Here is an 18,756-nt window from a genome sequence, read left to right on the forward strand (position 1 = left end):
TAAAGGCTTAATATTTTATACCATAACTGACATGGCTTGAATGTGTTGAAATTCAATAGCACATTGTCAGTAAGACGCCCTGAGGGCGAGAAAACAACAGAGCTTCTTAATACGGCACAGCAGGAGTTAAACTATTATTCTGGTGTCAGTGAGGTCAGATGTAGAGTTGCTGGCCGGCTTCATGTATGCAGATGTAGGTTATGAGCATGCGGATTGGAGTTTCCTCATGCAACCATCCCACCACATGCTCAACACACAGGAACGGGCCAGCTTCAAGGACGCCCAGGTGCTAATCAGCACGCACCAGGCTGAGGAAAGCCTCAACCGAGCAACACTTGTTAGATTGCCCATGCGAAAGGTCAGTCAGTCAAGCCAGATGATGCCGGGGGCATGGCCAACATCTTACACTTGGCGAGTCATGCTCTGCCAAAATATTGACCTCCATATATGGAGCTGAACAAGGTGATGATCCTGTCACCTCCATGTATGGAGGTGACTGGATCTCCATGTATGGCTATGCAGGTTTTGATGAGTTCAATGTCGTGATCTTCATATATGGAGACGGCCATATATGGAGCATGTCACGAGGTGTGACTGACGGACGGATGGACGGACTGACTAGTCTGGTTTTGCAGACCTATGGTTGCAATTATTTCATAGAAAGAATCTCTAAACATACAAGTACTGTACATTCTATTTGGCATTTAACCACTTAACACCAATATACTTTGTTGAGCAGGGTCCATGCTTTGTTCCCTCTACACCAAATCTCTCTGCCGAACATAGCTAATCTACAAGCTCACAACGTGTAACATTATATCTAATCTAATTTCTTTTAGGGTTAGGTTTATTTCGAAAAGCAGTTTTATTTTGTGGGTTGTTTGGTGAATTGTTCTCGTAAAATTAAAATCAACCTACTATTGTCCCGTCAGTAGGTTCATGCCAGTATATTCCAGTGTAGATGGAAATAACCAGTATACTGAAAGCCAACGATAGCAATGGCAGAAGGATAATAAGGAAAAAGGAAGACACAATCACAAGGAACCAGGTGAACCGTGTGGATTTATTATGTGAAGAAGAAATTATATAAATAGCATGGTGATATGTGTCAGCCATGCATCACACCCCTATGACTGTTATGTACTGTATGCAGACATTTGGCTAGCTTACCGGTTATTATTCTTTTGCAATGATGCAGAGAGAAATTCAGACCCATCACTATAAGCACGGGCATCTAGCACCCTTATTAAGGGCTTAAGCTAAGTAAGTTAAGTTATGAAGGATAGTGTTGACTCACCTGTTTAACATAAGAGCAACCTTAGTAGTGTTTCAACAAAAAACACAGCCAGCACAAACTGTAAGAGTTTTCGCCAAGCAATACCATCATGAGACAAAGTATGAAGCCTAAAGCCTAATTGTCTCCACCAGGCCGAAGGCATGGGGAGAGGCCGAAGGCATGGGGAGAGAGTATGTTTTGCACTCCGTGTGTGTGTGTGTGCGTGTGTCCGTCCTTCCTTCCGTCCGTCCGTTACCAGCTAATCTCCGGCACCGTTGGCCCGATCCATGCCAAACTTTGCACACACACTCCCTGGATGCCAACGATGAACCTCTGCCCCAAATATTCCTCAACGACCTGTTATAGCGCCACCATCAGGCCGATTTAGGCAAAACACATTTCTGTAGATTACTCTTACAGATTTTATCCATACATCACACAATTCGGTATACACTATCTCCATAGTCATGTGATCAACACGGATCTGCACCATTTCCCATCTTCCATCCTGATTGGCTAAGATTGGCTTCCAAAGCTCACATGATTGGTCCGTTTCGAACAAAATGCCACAAATCACAAACGCAGTGTGCAATTTCCGCTAGGCCGAGGATGACATGCCACTCATTGTTTTCCAAATCAGCCTCACGGTGGCGCTATAACAGGGCAATTCCTGTTTTTTACCTATAACTGCGTCGATCTGTATACAACTTACAGTATGTATGCGCACTCCCTAGAGGCCATGGAAAAACATTTTCCCTGCATCCCTCCACATCTGCCATTTATAGCGCCACCATGAGGCCGATTTCTGGAAAACACATTGTTTATGTTAGTACACAATGTGTTCGGTACACAGAGATCGGTACACATGATCTCTGTAGTCATGTGATCAAGACGAGTCTGTTGGATTTCTCAGATTCTACGCTGATTGGCTAAGATTTCCTTCCAAAGTTTTCAGGAGTGGCCCATTTTGTACAAAATTCTGCACATGTCCTGCTCATCCAGAATTCTATCCTCAGAGATGCTATGAGTGATCTGGATCTGCATTTCCTCAACAAAATGAAGGAAATTGTTGCAAAAAACAAGAAAAAAAAATTACTCCTAAACATTTTGCCAAACATCACACACACTCCTATCCTCCTGGTGGAGACCTGTGCCCAGAAGGGCACTTTTTCTAGTTCATAATATGTGAGAGCCATGCCATGGCTCGTGGCTGTAACAGTGTACATCCGTGTTCATTATTGTACATCAGAGTTTTCACCAGGTAGGGCATGTCTGGTGGTGCGGCCAGGCAGGACCTGAGTTCGCATCTGACGTCTCGCATTTCTGCCCTTGGGATCCTGTCTCTCAACGCCATCGAAACACCATCTAAATAATGCCATGGGAAAAAAAACTTAGTAGGCTACTGTACTGTAATGTATACAACAGTAGTACAGTGAAAAGTGCAAAACAACATAATGTAGTCCAAGATATTATAATATCAGTCAAAAATGAAGAGCAAAAAGTTATTTGTCCAAATTAACACAATGGCTTTGGAGTCAGTCATTATGTTTTTGTGTTTGAGATCAATTGAATCCATGGGAGCATCTGTAAGTCTATACGCCTGTGCTGTATAAGTCAACCTCAAAGTGTTGTTTCCCATTTTCTATGGAGCTTTTTGTTCACTCTGCCCTTCCAACAGAGGCTTGGGTCTGTCCAAACAATGGACAATTGAAAAGCTTTCCAAGAAAAAAGAAAAAGATTGTTGGGAAACCTGATGCTATTGTGTGTGTGTGTGTGTGTGTGTGTGTGTGTGTGTGTGTGTGTGTGTGTGTGTGTGTGTGTGTGTGTGTGTGTGTGTGTGTGTGTGTGTGTGTGTGTGTGTGTGTGTCATTTTCATAGTTCACACAAGATTGTACACAATAGCTCTTCATCCTCATTAAGGGTCCCATGTAAAATTACCTGTAGGTGTTTCATTATAAAATGATGACATGATTTATGTTTACGTTTATTAAAGGATCCCCATTACAGACACTTGAAGAGCCTCTAGTCTTCCTGGGGTCCTGAACAAAGCAAATACAATACAGATGTTATACAACAAAAAATACAAATGAAAGGAAAACAAACAATAAAATGGTCAGTCCTCTGCTAAGAAAAACCTAACCTAGACCCTCCATCCTGAATAACTATAGACCTGTTCCTAAACTCCCCTTTCCTTTCCATTTGACACCATTGATCACCTGACACTCATTAACCGACTGGAGGGGGTTGTGGGCATCTCTGGTGTTTCCCTTCAATGGTTTGAATCCTATCTGAGCGGCAGACAGTTTTCGGTTGGCTTCCCTCGCCCCGTTACACTCAGGGATCCCCCAGGGATCAATCCTAGGCCCTATCTTTTTCTCCCTCTACCTGCTTCCTCTAGGGGAGATTATCCATAGACACAATATACATTTTCATTTCTATATGCCAACGACACCCAGCTTTATCTTCCCATTGATCAATAAAGACAACTTAGCCACCCTCCACAAGTGCCTTGCTGACATCAAAAGCTGGATGCTAAAAATATTCCTAGACACAAATGACACAAAATCTGAGGTTTTAGTGTTTGGCCGCCCACTCGCTAGGGCCCAAATAGAAAAGGACCTTGGCTCTTATCTTAACCATAAATCTCAGGCCCACTGTCAAGAACTTAGGTGTCACCTTTGATCCCAACTTATATCTTTGAACAGCTTATTAAGAAAGTCATTCAATCCTTATTTTATCACTTAAGAAACATTTCTAAAGTCAAACCATTTCTATCCACCTCTGTCTGACCTGACAAAAGTCAAACATGCATTTATCTTCTCATGCTTAGATTACTGTAAAAGCAAAGCAAAGTTCTTTGTTTACCCAGGGTAAGTGGACTAAGCTCGAGATGCTTGTTTACAGCCACGCCCTGCTCATAGAACATTTCATGGTTGGGGTTCAATGCCTTGCTCAAGGGCACTTCAGCGGTGGTAATTTTAACGTGCCGGTCCGGGGATTCGAACTGGCGACCTTCCGGTATCAAGACCGCTCCGCAAACCGTTCGGCCACCGCTGCCCCAATAACTGTAACTCTCTGTATACCTGACTCACAAAAAAATCTATTCATCGTCTTCAGTTACTACAGAATACCGTGGCTCGCCTTTTAACTGGCTCCAGAAAATTCGACCACATCACACCTATATTTTAGCTTCCCTGCACTGGCTCCCAATCTAATTGATTTCAAAATCCTCCTCACCATATACAAGGCTAGGTCCGGTCTCGTTCCATCCTACATCTCCGATCTAATCTCCGCCTATTGTCTTAACACTTCACCAGGCCAAAGGCCTGGTGGAGAGTATGTTTTGCACTCCTTCCATCCGTCTGTCCGTGTGGGTGTCTGTCCGTCTGTGTACAGCTAATCTCCGGCACCGTTGGCCCGGTCGCTACGTAACTGTGCACACACACACACTCCCTGAATGCCAATTCTTAACCTCTGCCCCAGACTTTCCAGAACACTGTGTTAATATACAGTAGCACCACCATGAGGCAGATTTTCACATTTTTAAGTTTATTGCACTGATCTCCGTGAAACGTTGCATGCACACTCCCTAGATGCCAAGGAAAAATCTTTGACCTGCATTTTTCACATCTGCCTTTTATAGCGCCATCAGGAGGCCGACTTTTGTAAAACGCATTTTTTCATATTGCTCCTTCAGATTCTGTCCAAAAGTTCCGCAAATCGGTACACAGTATCTCTAAAGTCATGTCAATCAATCAATGAATCAATCAATGAATCAATCAATGAATCAATCAATCTTTATTTAAGACCCAGTAAGATCCATATCACAACTAGAAAAAGTGCCCCTAAAAATTCCCAACAACTTTAAATCATGGGTTAATGATGTTCTACATCATTTGACATTGGAGAAGATTTGCTACTCCACAAGAGGGTATGCTGTTGCTTTAAAAAAATTGACACCATTTGGCATCCTTTTTTAACATATATTGAGAGGATGAATGCGGCTGACATCAACAATCCTTAATAACATAATAAAATAAAAACATAATCATTGTTTTTATTTTATTTTTAATTTTGTTATTTTTATTATCATTTTTTTTGTCCAATATTTGATTAATCCCTTCTATTTTTGAATATGTATATGTATATTGTATGTGCCTTTTATTTCAATGTATCTTTGTTAACACAGCCGACGCGAATCGCGTATCAATACGTTATCAATTAATCAAACGTCGGGTGCGGATCACGTATCAATACGTTTCAATCACTTTTTTATAGCATACTTTCATTCATCTTTTTACCCACCCGGACAATGAAGAACCATCGCCCTATCATTGCTGCTTAGTCCCGCTCACGTGATCAGAAAAAAAAACCAAAAAAAAAAAAACCCCTCCCCTCCTGAAAACAGGAGGGCGGGCCGCTTTACGTGTATAAACCAGTGTAGAATGGATGCGCCCATGCCGATGTAGCCCGTGTGTGAAAAGAATCAAATTTCACCTAACCTCGCCACACCAGGCTTACTCGATTCCCCCCTCCCCTCCTGTTTCTCCTGCAGGAGGAGGGCCTTGCGAGATGGGGGCTCATGTCTCGGAAAAAAACATACGGAACGCTGTTACGCTGCCTAACACATGATCTGCAGATTCTGCACCAGATCGGCAACACACATGGACAGATGCATGTTTACTTCTTCATACTGTAGCGACCAAACGATCCCCGAGCCTACAATACTACGAACTAACAAACGAACTACAGTATCGAGAGGGGCCGCCATGACAACAGACAGTCTACCGTTGGTGGATCACGTATCGCCATGCAGAGCCGTCATAATCGGAGATCGCTCAGACGTGTGATTGTAACGCTTTTTTATTCATTATAATTGTAGTGATAAGACCGCAATGAACGCGTCGGGGACGTAATCGACCCGGGTGTAATGTATAACGAACTTTTCCGCGTCCTAAACCGTGCATGCCCAGGCATGTTCCCTATACTAGCTTGAAAAACAAAATCAGCTCATGATGACAACGCGTCTCACCGTTATACTATAGTTCTGAACCGAACGGTGGAATGGGACTTTTTATAGCCGTACGATCAAGACTTTTGCTGCCCAATGTGCCCATGACCCCCCCCCCCCCCCCCCCCAATGTTACTGCGATCAAAACAATGAAAGCAGTGAATCATCATCATCATCTAAAGGATGCAGAGTTATGAAGGTTTATAGTCAGACATTGACAGGCAGATATAACAATAAACACAATAAATATGCTATACATCCTATACACCGAATGAAAGCCCTGAATGTGTACTTTTACGAGGAAAAGAGTAAACATTGATCCCATGTACAGTCTGTCATAAATTGGTTACTGGGTGGATGCACATTGCGCCCACCAGATATAACTGCAGAGAAGACATGGACCCGAACTCAATATTCACAAAATAAGGCCTATAGCGACATATAAATACTATATACCGTATGAAACAGAAGACTCTCTGCTTTCATAAGAAAAAAACTTCTACTGTAGTAATAATAAAAATCACACCCATGTGAAGTGAGTGGTGCAACTCTGTCCCATATTCTGTTCTCTGCTTATTCAATAGAGCTCGCTATATACGGACTGAGGCAGAAAGTCATGTAAACCTTTTATTTACAGTTTGGTCTGTAAACTTCTACTGTAATAATAAAAATCACACCCCTGTGAAGTGAGCGTTGCAACTGTTCTGTACTTATTCACTACAGCTCGCTATATACGGACTGAGGCAGAAAGTCATGTAAACCTTTTATTTACAGTTTGGTCTGTAAACTTCTACTGTAATAATAAAAATCACACCCCTGTGAAGTGAGCGGTGCAACTGTTCTCTACACGCAACTGTAGAGAACATATGTCGCTATAGGCCTTATTTTGTGAATATTGAGGAGTTCACGTCCATGTCTTCTCTGAAGTTATCTGGTGGGCACAAGCTGCATTCAATAACCAATTACTGTCTAACTGTACATGGGATCAATGTTTACTCTTTTCCTCGTAAAAGTACACATTCAGGGCTTTCATTCGGTGTATAGGATGTATAGGATATTTATTGGGTTCAATTTTATATCTGCCTGTCAATGTCTCTGACTTTAAACCATCCATAACTCTGCTCGCTGTTCAAGATAACCACTTCCAGGCAAATGCAGGTGTTGCAAAAAGGTCAATATCTCCAGAATGGAACATGGTAAAATCAAAATGTATTTTTTAAATTGAAGTGGACAAGTTCAGCTTTCTTTTGATGTATGCGTGTGATTCTCGCTATAAGAGAACATTTTGCTGTGGGCCCCCGAACAAGGCCTTTGTGCAATGTTAAACGGTAGCAACATCCAAATAGGCCTGTCGAGATCTTGTAGCAATCAAAGTGTTAATGGTACAAGATACCGGGGTTGTGGCTCTTTCAGAGCGGGAACTCTGGGGGGAGGGAGGGGTAAAAATCTCAAAACATGCTACTTTTGACTCATATGTGACTTGAAAAGAAGAAACTTTGATAAAAAAAAGAAAGAAAAAGTGCCCCTCAGGGCACAGGTCAACACCACGTCAAGTAGGTTATTGTGGCCTCCTGGTGGCGTTATAATAGGCCAATGTGAAAAGGGTGCCATTTCTTCCCGCCCCCTTTCATGACAACGCCTGGCCCAGGAAATGAATCACAATGCATTTTTCCCATAGACATTTCAAAAAGTATTTATTTAAAGCGTTTTAAGCGTTGTACGAAGCCAACTCGAGTCGTGACAAATCATGACAACACACACAATATTTTGGACCAAACAAATAATTACATAGAAGAAAAACAACAAAAAAAGTGTTGTAACCTGCTGTTTTTTTCTACTTTCTAATTATTTGTTTGGCCCGAAAAATTGTGTTTGTTGTCATGATTTGTCACGACAAGAGTTGGCTTTGTCCGCGGCGTAAACGTCTTTAAATAAATACTTTCTGAAATGTCTATGAGGAAAATGAACGGAGAATCATTTCCTGGGCCAGTGGTAGGGGGCGGGACTGCGACGCTCTATTGGATGATTTGAGGCATTTTATTCCAATAATACTGTTTTGCAAAAATCAACCTGTTGGTGGCACTATAACAGGCCAATGTGAAAATAGTGGGATTTATCAGCCTAGTAGGAAAGTGCATAAAATATTTCATGTAAATTGCAGGCTGCATTTTTGATTTGAGGCTTTTTGTTCAAGGCGGGCCAATCCTGCAAACTTTGGAAGCCAAGAGTGTGCCACATTCTCCTCATTTACAGTTGACCTAATGAAATCGACATTTGAGAAAAAAACATTTGAGTTTGCAACTCAATCTTATTGCAGGGTTCTTTGACAATGCAGTTACTTACCTCATAAACCTTTGGTTGTGCGTACTGATGACCGCCAATAACTATTAGTGTGGTTACGGCTAATGCCGTACAGGGCCGGATTTAGCCAGGCCCACTAGGGTGGGCAGACAGAATGTTATAGGGGGGACGACGCGGGCGAAACATTTTTGGGATGTCAAATCCCCACAAACCCCCGAAATGCATAGAAAACTATGCTATCATCATATCAGTTCATAGCCTATATCTTCTCCTTCTTTGACCAACAGTATGCTAACCCAATTGCCCTTCCTGACACTACCCTTAATTTGCATTTACCCGGGCTTGGGACCGGCACAAATAGGATACTGACACATTTATTTACTTTATATACTTTTTTTTCATCTTTTTTTCTTTCTCTCTCTATCTATCTATCTAGTCTTCTGTTTGTCCTGGCAAAAATGGTAACAAATTCATCCATGTCCAATGTATTTGTTATAGATTTCTCATGTGCCAAGATGACCGCAAGTTATTTTTTCTGTCGTGCAACATGGTGCGACGGTAGGGGGTTAGGACACGTGCCAGCGTGGAGAAGGAACTCTCACATGAAGCTGAAGACACACCAATTACAAGGGCTGTCACATACAACTTGTGCAACACAGGAAATGCTTTCTTGTATGTCTTCATGTGTTTAGACACAGTGGCCAGGTCTGTTTCGGTTGGACAACATATCTTGGCCAACATTGACTTTGCAACAATGAGTTCGCTTTTCAGAGTTGCATATCTTTTCCAGTTCCAGCAAGTGCATGCAAAGGCTGCAACAAGGTGGAGTCTAGAAATCTCTCAGAATAGGGTAAAAGGCTTGATATGGCTGTCATTAGTTCTAAATTCTTCTTTGAGAATCTGTTTTCCATTTCTGAAATGGCCCTGTCGAGGATGCTGAGCAAGGATCTTTTGAGAGACTGAGAGGAGGTGATGGTGGGGTTATCAGTATCTGTATGACCCACAGTTGACAACACAACACTTTCACCAAGACGTTTGCTCAATATGCTCCTTCTTTTAGGTTGATGTGACACATCCTGATCCTCCGCAGATAACTGAGAAAGCTCAGTCCAGCAATCCTCTTTGCGGATGTCTTTCAAGGACTCCAATGATTCAGTAACAACCAAACCAGCAGAACACATATCCACAGCATGAGACTGTAGAATAACATTTGCTGGAATTAAGACACTAAGCACCCGCACTAGAAATGTGGCAATCTCAAAGAAATGTAGCCTCTTCATTTGAATTAAAAGGCCTGATGCTTCAGTGCACAAATCAACTGAGGCCTCATCATCCTCTGAAATCTCTGACAGGATAGTGCAAAGACGTTCTTCGTTCTCAACAATGCACCTTGTCACATCATAATGGCTTGTCCAACGAATTCCAATTAGTCGTCTGAGACAAGGAGCATCATACCTTTCTGACACATAGTGGTGACGGAAGAAGTTATACAGGGAATTGCAGAGGTCAAAAAAACGTTTTGGCACATGGCTCACCCTGCATAGCATGCACAACCATTAAATGCAACTGGTCGTTGTATAACAATGAATATATGGCACATATCTATCCACCTTCTTTTGAAGTAGTGCTTGGACACCACCTCGTACTCCACTCATCACCAAAGCACCATCATAACACTGGCTAACTATATTGTCAGCAGTGTAGCCAGCCTCAGAAATGTGTTTTATATCTCAGTGCTGGTGTACTCAGCATCAAGTTGGTGCAAGTTAAGTAATCCAATTAGACACCTCCAATGCTTTTAACATAGTACCGCTTCTTTTCAAGTGCTGTCTTACCTACCAGCATACTGTCAAATGTCGCCCCGATCACCTCTCTGGACTTGTGTTGTGACCAGGTTGCTGCAGCCTGTATATGATTGTGGCTCGATGCATGTTTCTGCAGCCCCCTTCCATTTTCGAGTGCCGCTTTCCAGTTAGTGTAACCAAGCATGGTATAAAACAACATCCCTTTCATTACCAACACTGCTATATTTTCCGACAGGGGAAACAGAAACATGCGTCTTTTTTAACGGAGTACTCAAGCCATGGTTGTGTGCGGTACCTGCAGGCATGACACAAATGCAAGTTTGGGGTATGAAGTTAATATGGGTTGGGACGGTGCCTCTCCATTCAAGTCTGTGCTCACTGTGACTGGGGCCGAGACAGCGGGGGCGTCGGGTCCCCCATTGTTGGGTCTAAAAATGTGGCGCAGTGCCCACCCAGGGCTGGACTGGCCACCGGGCATACCGGGCATTTTCCCGGTGGGCCGCGACCGTAGGGGGCCGCCATTTTTTTTTGTTTTGACAGGCAGGCAGGCCAATAGGCGGCAGGCCACCAGGAAAGGTCCGGGCGTGCTGCCATTCTGGGGTAGCGCCCCCCCTGACCCCCCCCGGCGGTGCAGTGCAGGGGGGGGGCACATAATATTATGTTGCCTATCTGCGCGCTGGTTGTGGTGGGCCGGTCTGGGCCAAATTCACGCGAAAATGCCCGGGCCGAATTTTTGTCCCAGTCCAGCCCTGTGCCCACCCAATCAGAAATGATAGCCTACAGATATTTTTTATAGGCAAAGAAATAAAAGAATTCCCAAAACTTTTGATTGGGTGGGCAGGACGCACGTTTGGGTGGGCACTGCCCACCCCTGCCCCCCCCTAGAACCGGCCTTGATGCCGTACATTCGCTTTTTGGATTTCCATGAAATCAAAGGACTACTTTAGACTTTGGACACAATAGTCTGTTGTACTGCGTGTTAAATCAGCTGCCCAGTCTGCATCACTGTAGCCTGTAGTCCTAACTCCTCACTGTTGCTGCGTTGCATTACCTGTAATACAACTCTCTGTCAACTGTACCTTTCAGAGGTCTTTCTTCGCACATGTTTTACAGTGACACATTGTTCTTCTGTTGGCTTAGCGAAATACTGTTATTGTTTACTTCTGTTCTTGGACAGATACATTGAACTACTCTGTACCTTTTGGCATCATTTCTTTACCGTCAGTAAAGGATGTTCCCTAAGTTCACTGTACACTGTACTAATTTTGTCTCAACATCTCAAGTATCATTTTCACATAACTCTGTTGTAAATCTTAACACGGCTGTCCTCCTGATCATAATCAATATCATTTAATGTAATTTAAAGGTAGGGTAAGTGATATGTTCTTGTTACAATTAAGTGTTAAATAGTTCTATATTCTGAGTTTTTGTTCAGTAACAGGAGTCTCCCGTCTCTTCAGCTTTTTAGAAAACAGAAAATGTATTTTCAGGTTGGTATACCAATTTTATCCAATCAGGAGAGAGGACTCAAACAGCTAAAGGATAAACAAGTACAATTGGAAGTGATGACAAAGAAATCAGCAGACAAATTCTTAGGTGATAAATGGGTACTCTCTCCTGATTAGCAGAAATTTGGTCACCCATCTGAAATCTATTTTCTGTTTATTAAAGAGATGGAGAGACTCTTGTTACTGAACAAACACTATAGAATGCCAAAATATATAACTTTCCCTACCTTCTTTGTTGACTTGGCCACATTGGAAATCTTTATATTTAGTCTACTAGGTTCAAAGCTATATATTGGTTTATATACATTAAATTCCATATATTGTATGTATTCTATACATGTATTTGCACAGGCAACCCCTCTCACACTGTGATCGAATTCAAAAACTGAAGATTGACGTATTCCAGCTATACATCGCACATGCGCAAACACACACACACACACACACACACAAACACGCAAGCACACACGCGCACACACACACACACACACACACACATGCGCCCAATTCATGGTGCAACAGCCAACATTTGCAGGAATCACAAGGCAACCTTGACATGAAACAATAATACAAGAATAGAAAAGGAATGGATGATACAACCCACAGTAACATTGGGGAGGATTTCAGCCCCAATATCTTTTGTATTACAATGCTTTTGTGTTTTGATTATCTTTTGTCCATTTTTAAGCCTATTGTTGATGGTTGAACATTCAACCATCTTCCCCACCATTGTCAGATCTGATACATTTGACCTTAAGGGCCTTTGTCGGCAAGACATTATTTTGTCAACAATGTCAACAATGTCCACCATTTGGAAAATTAAACCAACATGGACAACGTATTATTCATATGAAAATGAAACTAAATATGGAACATTTCTGAAGCTATTACATATAATAGACATTTGGGTATATGCTAAACCTGTGTTTTTTTATTGAACCGTGAATTTCAAGTCTTATGTTTCCTCAAAATGGATAGGTAGCTTTAGAAATTAACTTATTCATTGTTGGTATAATCATTAGTCATATACTGTTCATACTGTAACTTTCTTTCCCCACTGGGCTTAACTTGCTGGTCTGCTGTTTGGCATTGTTTTTCATGTATTGTGTCTGTCCTATAGGGGATGTCAGCAAGGAAAAACTGGACTCCGTCAAAAACAGTGAGAAGATGGGTGCGTTCCAGGAATCTGAATTGTGCACAAGTAAGTACAGTATGCTCTGTGGCTAAAAGCCATTGCCAAACATAAAGACATCCACATCAACAACATATTTTAGGCAAAGGTTGACATCTGTGCAAATTGCCGTTGTTACTCATCTCATACCAAAAGCGAAACAACAAAGCGACAGCCATCCATTTCCAGCGGCAGTTGCACGTTGTCACGTTGCAATGTTTGGTTCATTTGTAGATCATTTTGGCGCATGGCAATAACGTCATGCCAAAGCACAACCTGAATTTGAGCAGAGGCAGTACAAACTTAGATCACAGAAGGTCTCTACAATATATTTATATTGTTTATTTTATGGGCTCTAGTACCAAAAAAGGAAAATCTTCCCAAAAATATATATATTTTATACCGTGAAATTTTGTTTGATACCGTACCATACCGTACAATCTCAACCGCTACATGCCTGATATGTACATACATCGGGGTCAACCGTCTCATCAGCTTAATGCAAACTGATGAGATAACCCTAGGATAAGATAAGATAAGACATTTATTATTATTAATCAATTATCAATCAATTATTAATCAAATTATTATTGATTATTGATCCCGCTGGGGAAATGCAGGCACTAAACAGATAACAGGGCAAGAAAAAAGTACACAGCATGATTATGATGAAAGTATTTTTGGTTGTGCTAAATAACTAAATAACTCTTTATGATCCCTAGGGAGTCCTGTTACTGTAGAACCTGCAAGTGCTGGTCTGTTGCTCAAACCTGGAAGATATCTTATGGCTGTTGTGATAGCTGTGGCCTTGATTCTGTCATCTTGGACTCAGCTGTAGCCTGTAGCTGCACACAGATTCAATTATATCACGCACAACCATTGAGGATACTCAACATTCTACAAACTGTGAATGCATTAATGGCTGTCGTGGTGTGATTATGGCGACAATCTGTATTATTGTCAATCAAATGAAAATTGTGGCGATATATTTCTGAGAGCAAATTATTCTCCTTTTGCCATTGGATATTTGTTTCCCTATTTGCACATTGTACATATGGCTTCTTGGATGTTCTGTGTGATCTGATCTGCTATGATGAACATAGCTGGAAAAGTCTTTATTTACCCCCACTGTTGTGTTGTCTGAACAACCCGAACAACCCTTGACACAATCCTTTTTCTGGTTTGACACAATTATGGTCCCTGCACACAGAGCGCGTTTTCGGATTTTTTGTGGCGTTTGCAACCACCTTAAAGGTGGTTGCACACTGGGCGCGTTTTTCGGAAAACCGATGGAGAAACGCTGCTTAAAAATCCGAATTCGCGCCCGGTGTGTGGGGAGTCTGGAGACCTTTACTCTCCAGAGCTAGCAGGCAGGCTCTATTAGCTCAGTGGTAAAATTGTAAGTACTTGCACAGGAGACTGGGGTTCAAAACTGTGGTAGAATAGGAAAGTTATATACTGTAGTGTAACTTTAACATTTTTGCCTGTAATGACCATAGACTGCCCAAAATAGGGATGTCAGATAAAGTGGTAAAAAAGCAAGGTTATAGAATTTCCCTGTGTGTTGGGAAATTAATGTACACAATTGATTGCTATGGTAAATAAAACATTTTGTATATTTGTACATATTGCAATAATAATGTATTCATAATTGTCTCAAAATCCCAAGGCCCACCTGGACTTGTTTCAGGGAACCACTTGTGTTCCTCGCCACACTGGTGTGTTTGTGTACCACTGCTGTACTGTAGTTCAGGGGTTCTCAACCCGTGGGTCGCGACCCCTCGGGGGGTCGTCAAATTATTTTAGGGGGTCCCCAAATTATTTTCAAAAAAAAAAAGGGGGTTTTTTAAATTTTATTTTCACGATTTTTCAAAAATAGCAGACCTACAAGCTCGTAGTGAGCTTGTAGATCTGCTATTTTTCAATAGCTAAATTATAACATAATGCTTAAAACACCAAAAGGGGTTCCCGCCCAAAATGGTTTAAGGTTATTGTAGCAGTCAATTTATATTGGGGGTCGGGAGGGGGCGGGGCGGGGGTCCCGAGACATTGCCAAAGCATTTCCGGGGGTCCCCGGCCAAAAACTTTGAGAACCCCTGCTGTAGTTCAGTTGATAGCTCCAGGCATGTGCACACTCACTGAACCATCCATAAATTAATATCCATTTTGTTTAAATCCGCAGGAATTGTGTGAATAGAAATATTGTAGTGATTGTATGGGGACTTTATTCATAATTCAAGTGATTAAATCTGATGGACATTATCTCGGGGTTCGTCTGGGAAGCTGGGGTCATATTGCTTGCTGTGCCTCTAAGCAGTCGTGGGGGAAAAAAATAAACAAGTTGCACGGTTTGTGCACTCAAAGAGAGAAGTTGTACTCATATTATTCCTGCAGGAAGCAAACCATAGTTCTAGAGACCTCTCACTCAGTGCCTGCAATCCCCAAGAACACACAAGGCAGACAGAGCCTCCTGTTGGCTCTGGCATAAGAGAAAGGACCTTATGCACACCGCCGCTACAAAAAGCTTGAATTATCCTCTTTCTGCAAAGTGTTTGTTTCATAAAACTCCACCGTAGACATGTTATGAGCTAGTTCCGGTCAAGAAATTCCTTGCAGATGATTATATTTATTTAAGTGTCAGAGTTTGGAAGCACTTTATGTTTTATATATTAGTTTTTATTGGATTTTTTATATAGACAAGACATACAAGACTGACACAAGACGTAACAACGCAAACACCAGACTATAATGCATAATGAACGAGTAACAGACCTATCATGATGTTAGAATAAATACAACAGTAACAGTATAAATACAAAAGTACAGTTTCGAAACATTAACAAAAAGCAGTTACACAGTGGAGTCGAGATGACTCATAATGGGGCCCCATATGTGTTCAAATGTTGCTAGACTGTTCTGCCCGTTGCAACGCAGCCTCTCTAAGTGCATCAAGGATACAAATTTGTTAAGCCATCTAGAAAAACAAGGTAATTATTTTAGCTGCCAGTGTACCAAGCATGAGGGTCTGCTGAACAGAGTACGGCAGTGCAAGGGAGGCAACGGAGCAGAGCAACCGAACAGGGCTAGGTAGCTGGAGCGTCTGGAAGGATATTACTACGGTATACTCTGCTGTACCATGCAAAAATGTTATGCCAAAATGGAACGATCTTTGGGCAAGACTAGAAGGTGTGACCCAACGTGCCCTGGGATATGTTGCATCTGTCACAAATGTCGGAAACAGCTGGATACATTTTGTTCTTAGGATAATGTAATCTGTGCATGACTTTAAACTGGAATCTGGCATTGACTGAGCCAGAATGAATCATCCTCAACCCCTCGCTCCAGACAGATCTGAGTGGCCGGATGGTAACCGCAAGGTTGCTAGTTCGAACCCGGGCTCCCCCAGAGTTAGTGTCGAAGTGTCCTTGAGCAAGACACTGAACCCCTAATTGCTCCTGGTGTGCTGGTTGGTGCCTTGCATGGTTTCCGCCGCCATCGGTGTATGAATGTGTGTGTGAATGTAACTATGTAAAGGCAGACTTGATATGGTTTGTTGACGGAATAGAACATTTTGAAAACAATGAGACCTGCAAGGAATTTCTTGACAGGAAGTAGCTCCTAACATGTCTACAGTGGATTGTTATGAAACAAACACTTTGCAGATAGGACTTTTTCTGGGAAATTGCACCTAGTTACCACCTTGCTGGCAAGATGGCAGCGGTGTGCATAAGGTCAATGGGCGGATGCGCGGGGGTTTCCCTGGGCGCGGCGGTTGCGGGGGTGTGGTCGGCGCTGGCTGGCTGCACCTGGACGGCAGGACAATGCTCCATGGATGCGATGTCCTTGCAACTGCCATTGGGGATAATGGTTGCATGCGACTGTCCTGTCCTGACCTGTCCTGCAGGGCCTGAGACAGCCTCAGCATGTTGATCCTCCACCCTGCATGAACCCTTTTTCCAGGTTCAGCACCCTTGGGCGTGCTCATAGATCGGTGCCACTGCTCTATACCAATGAAGATTGACCACCAAATTCTCTGTGCTCATCACCAGTGACCAAGGAAAGAGGAACCTTTTTATGTTCGTCTTAAGGACAATGCAGGAAGCACAGATAAGTGTTTGTGCTGCTTCTTTACACGGATACCGGAGAACTCGCCAGTTTACCAAGCCGCCGCGAGAATTCTTCATCAATGTCTTCATCGTTATGCTAAACATGCTGTCTTCATCAGTGTAGTATGTCAAACTCACAGATGTTGTAGTTCATTTCCAAAGTGATCAAATTATTTTGTGCAATTAAATGGTCAGCTAGATGATGATAAAATAAGTATGTGAATACCAATGATAAGTACCATTTCAGGATATTGTTTACTAATGAATTACATTGTTTCTGTACTTTGGTGTTTAAACTTTTAGCATTCCTACTTTCTCTAGTGTTAACTCTAAACAACTATCCCCTCTCTCTCAATTCAATGCAATTTAAATGAAAGTGAAGTAAAACTAAAATGCACTAAATCGCGGCGAGTTGGTAAACTGGCGAGTTCTCCGGTTACCCTTTACACAAGCGCTGTGAAATTATAATGTTCACATTTCCTCCAATTTGCGAGGTGGCCTTGAGCAAGGCATTGAACCCCTACCATGAAATGTTCTATGAGCAGGGTCTGGCTGTAAACAAGCATCTCGAGCTTAGTCCATTCACCCTGGGTAAACAAAGAACTTTGCTTTGCTTTGCTTTGTGGTGGTGTTAATTGCCATAAGCAGACAGTTTGAGGGTCCAATGGAGTTAAGTCCAAAGTGTTTTTTACTACTTTCCATTGGTTCGATATTTTTAAACAACACACAGACGTTGGCTAATAACACAGATTTATGCAAAAAAAAAAACACAAAAACTCAAAAATTTAGTTAGGAGGTTTCGTCCCGACAGCAATGATATGAAGCTATTCCTGTGGGTTAATGTCTTAATATCTTTGTATTGATTGATTGGAAATTGTATTCACAGTAGCCTATGTAGAATGGGTACATTTCAACAAAAGTACAGGTTAATACAATAACTACGAGGATAAAATCAGACAAAGCACTAAGGCTAAGACTTTACATCAGGGTCCTCCATTTTCAATTCATCAGAATTGAAATGTAGACAGTTTATGATTGGATTTGGAGACCATATATTAAACATTTATGTGGACAATTTGTGAGAATAGAACAGTTGAAATTGTTTCTGTTTTAAATAGGCTACTAGCCTATTGGATGGATCATAATGGACTGTATTACTACCCTGAATCTCTGACATTTTGATCCAACTTGAACATAATCATTGTTATGGATGGATGGCTCTCTGCACTCGCTCCAGCCTCCAGCAACATCTTCTGTGCAGCTAACACTTATTTTAACAATGAAATATCACTTAAATAGTACAGTCACTGGAAGGGGGTATCATGCACCCCCCGGAATTATACTTCTAATCAGTGTTTTCTTATTGGAAAAAATGTGCTGAAAATGATGAGCTATGATAAAAAGTTGTCAAAATGTCCCACCTACCTCAAAACTCCCTTTTTGGTATATGGCTCTGGCGAAATTGTGTAAAGGCAAATATTAATTCACTAAAATTACATAAATAGACATGGTGGTCTGAAATTGGTCATGGAGTATCTTGACACATAGGGGTAAGTAGCAGAACAGGATTTGGTTGGT

The 18,756-nt window shown here is 41.9% G+C and overlaps 1 protein-coding gene across 1 annotated transcript in view; it reads left to right on the plus strand.

The window, feature by feature from the left end:
* The window catches only part of cusr (Copper-only SOD repeat protein), a gene marked incomplete at its 3' end in the record, with an annotated part of 31,597 nt that extends 17,687 nt beyond the window's left edge, over window positions 1-13,910 (plus strand). The window contains exons 9-10 of the mRNA XM_079498268.1: window positions 13,022-13,102; window positions 13,795-13,910. Of these exons, the coding sequence (XP_079354394.1) occupies window positions 13,022-13,102; window positions 13,795-13,910 (197 nt within the window). The remainder of the gene's footprint in view (window positions 1-13,021; window positions 13,103-13,794) is intronic.
* Window positions 13,911-18,756: the final 4,846 nt, after the last annotated feature.

This window comes from Electrona antarctica (genome assembly GCF_951216825.1).
Source record: "Electrona antarctica genome assembly, chromosome: 4".
NCBI classification, from domain to species: domain Eukaryota; kingdom Metazoa; phylum Chordata; class Actinopteri; order Myctophiformes; family Myctophidae; genus Electrona; species Electrona antarctica.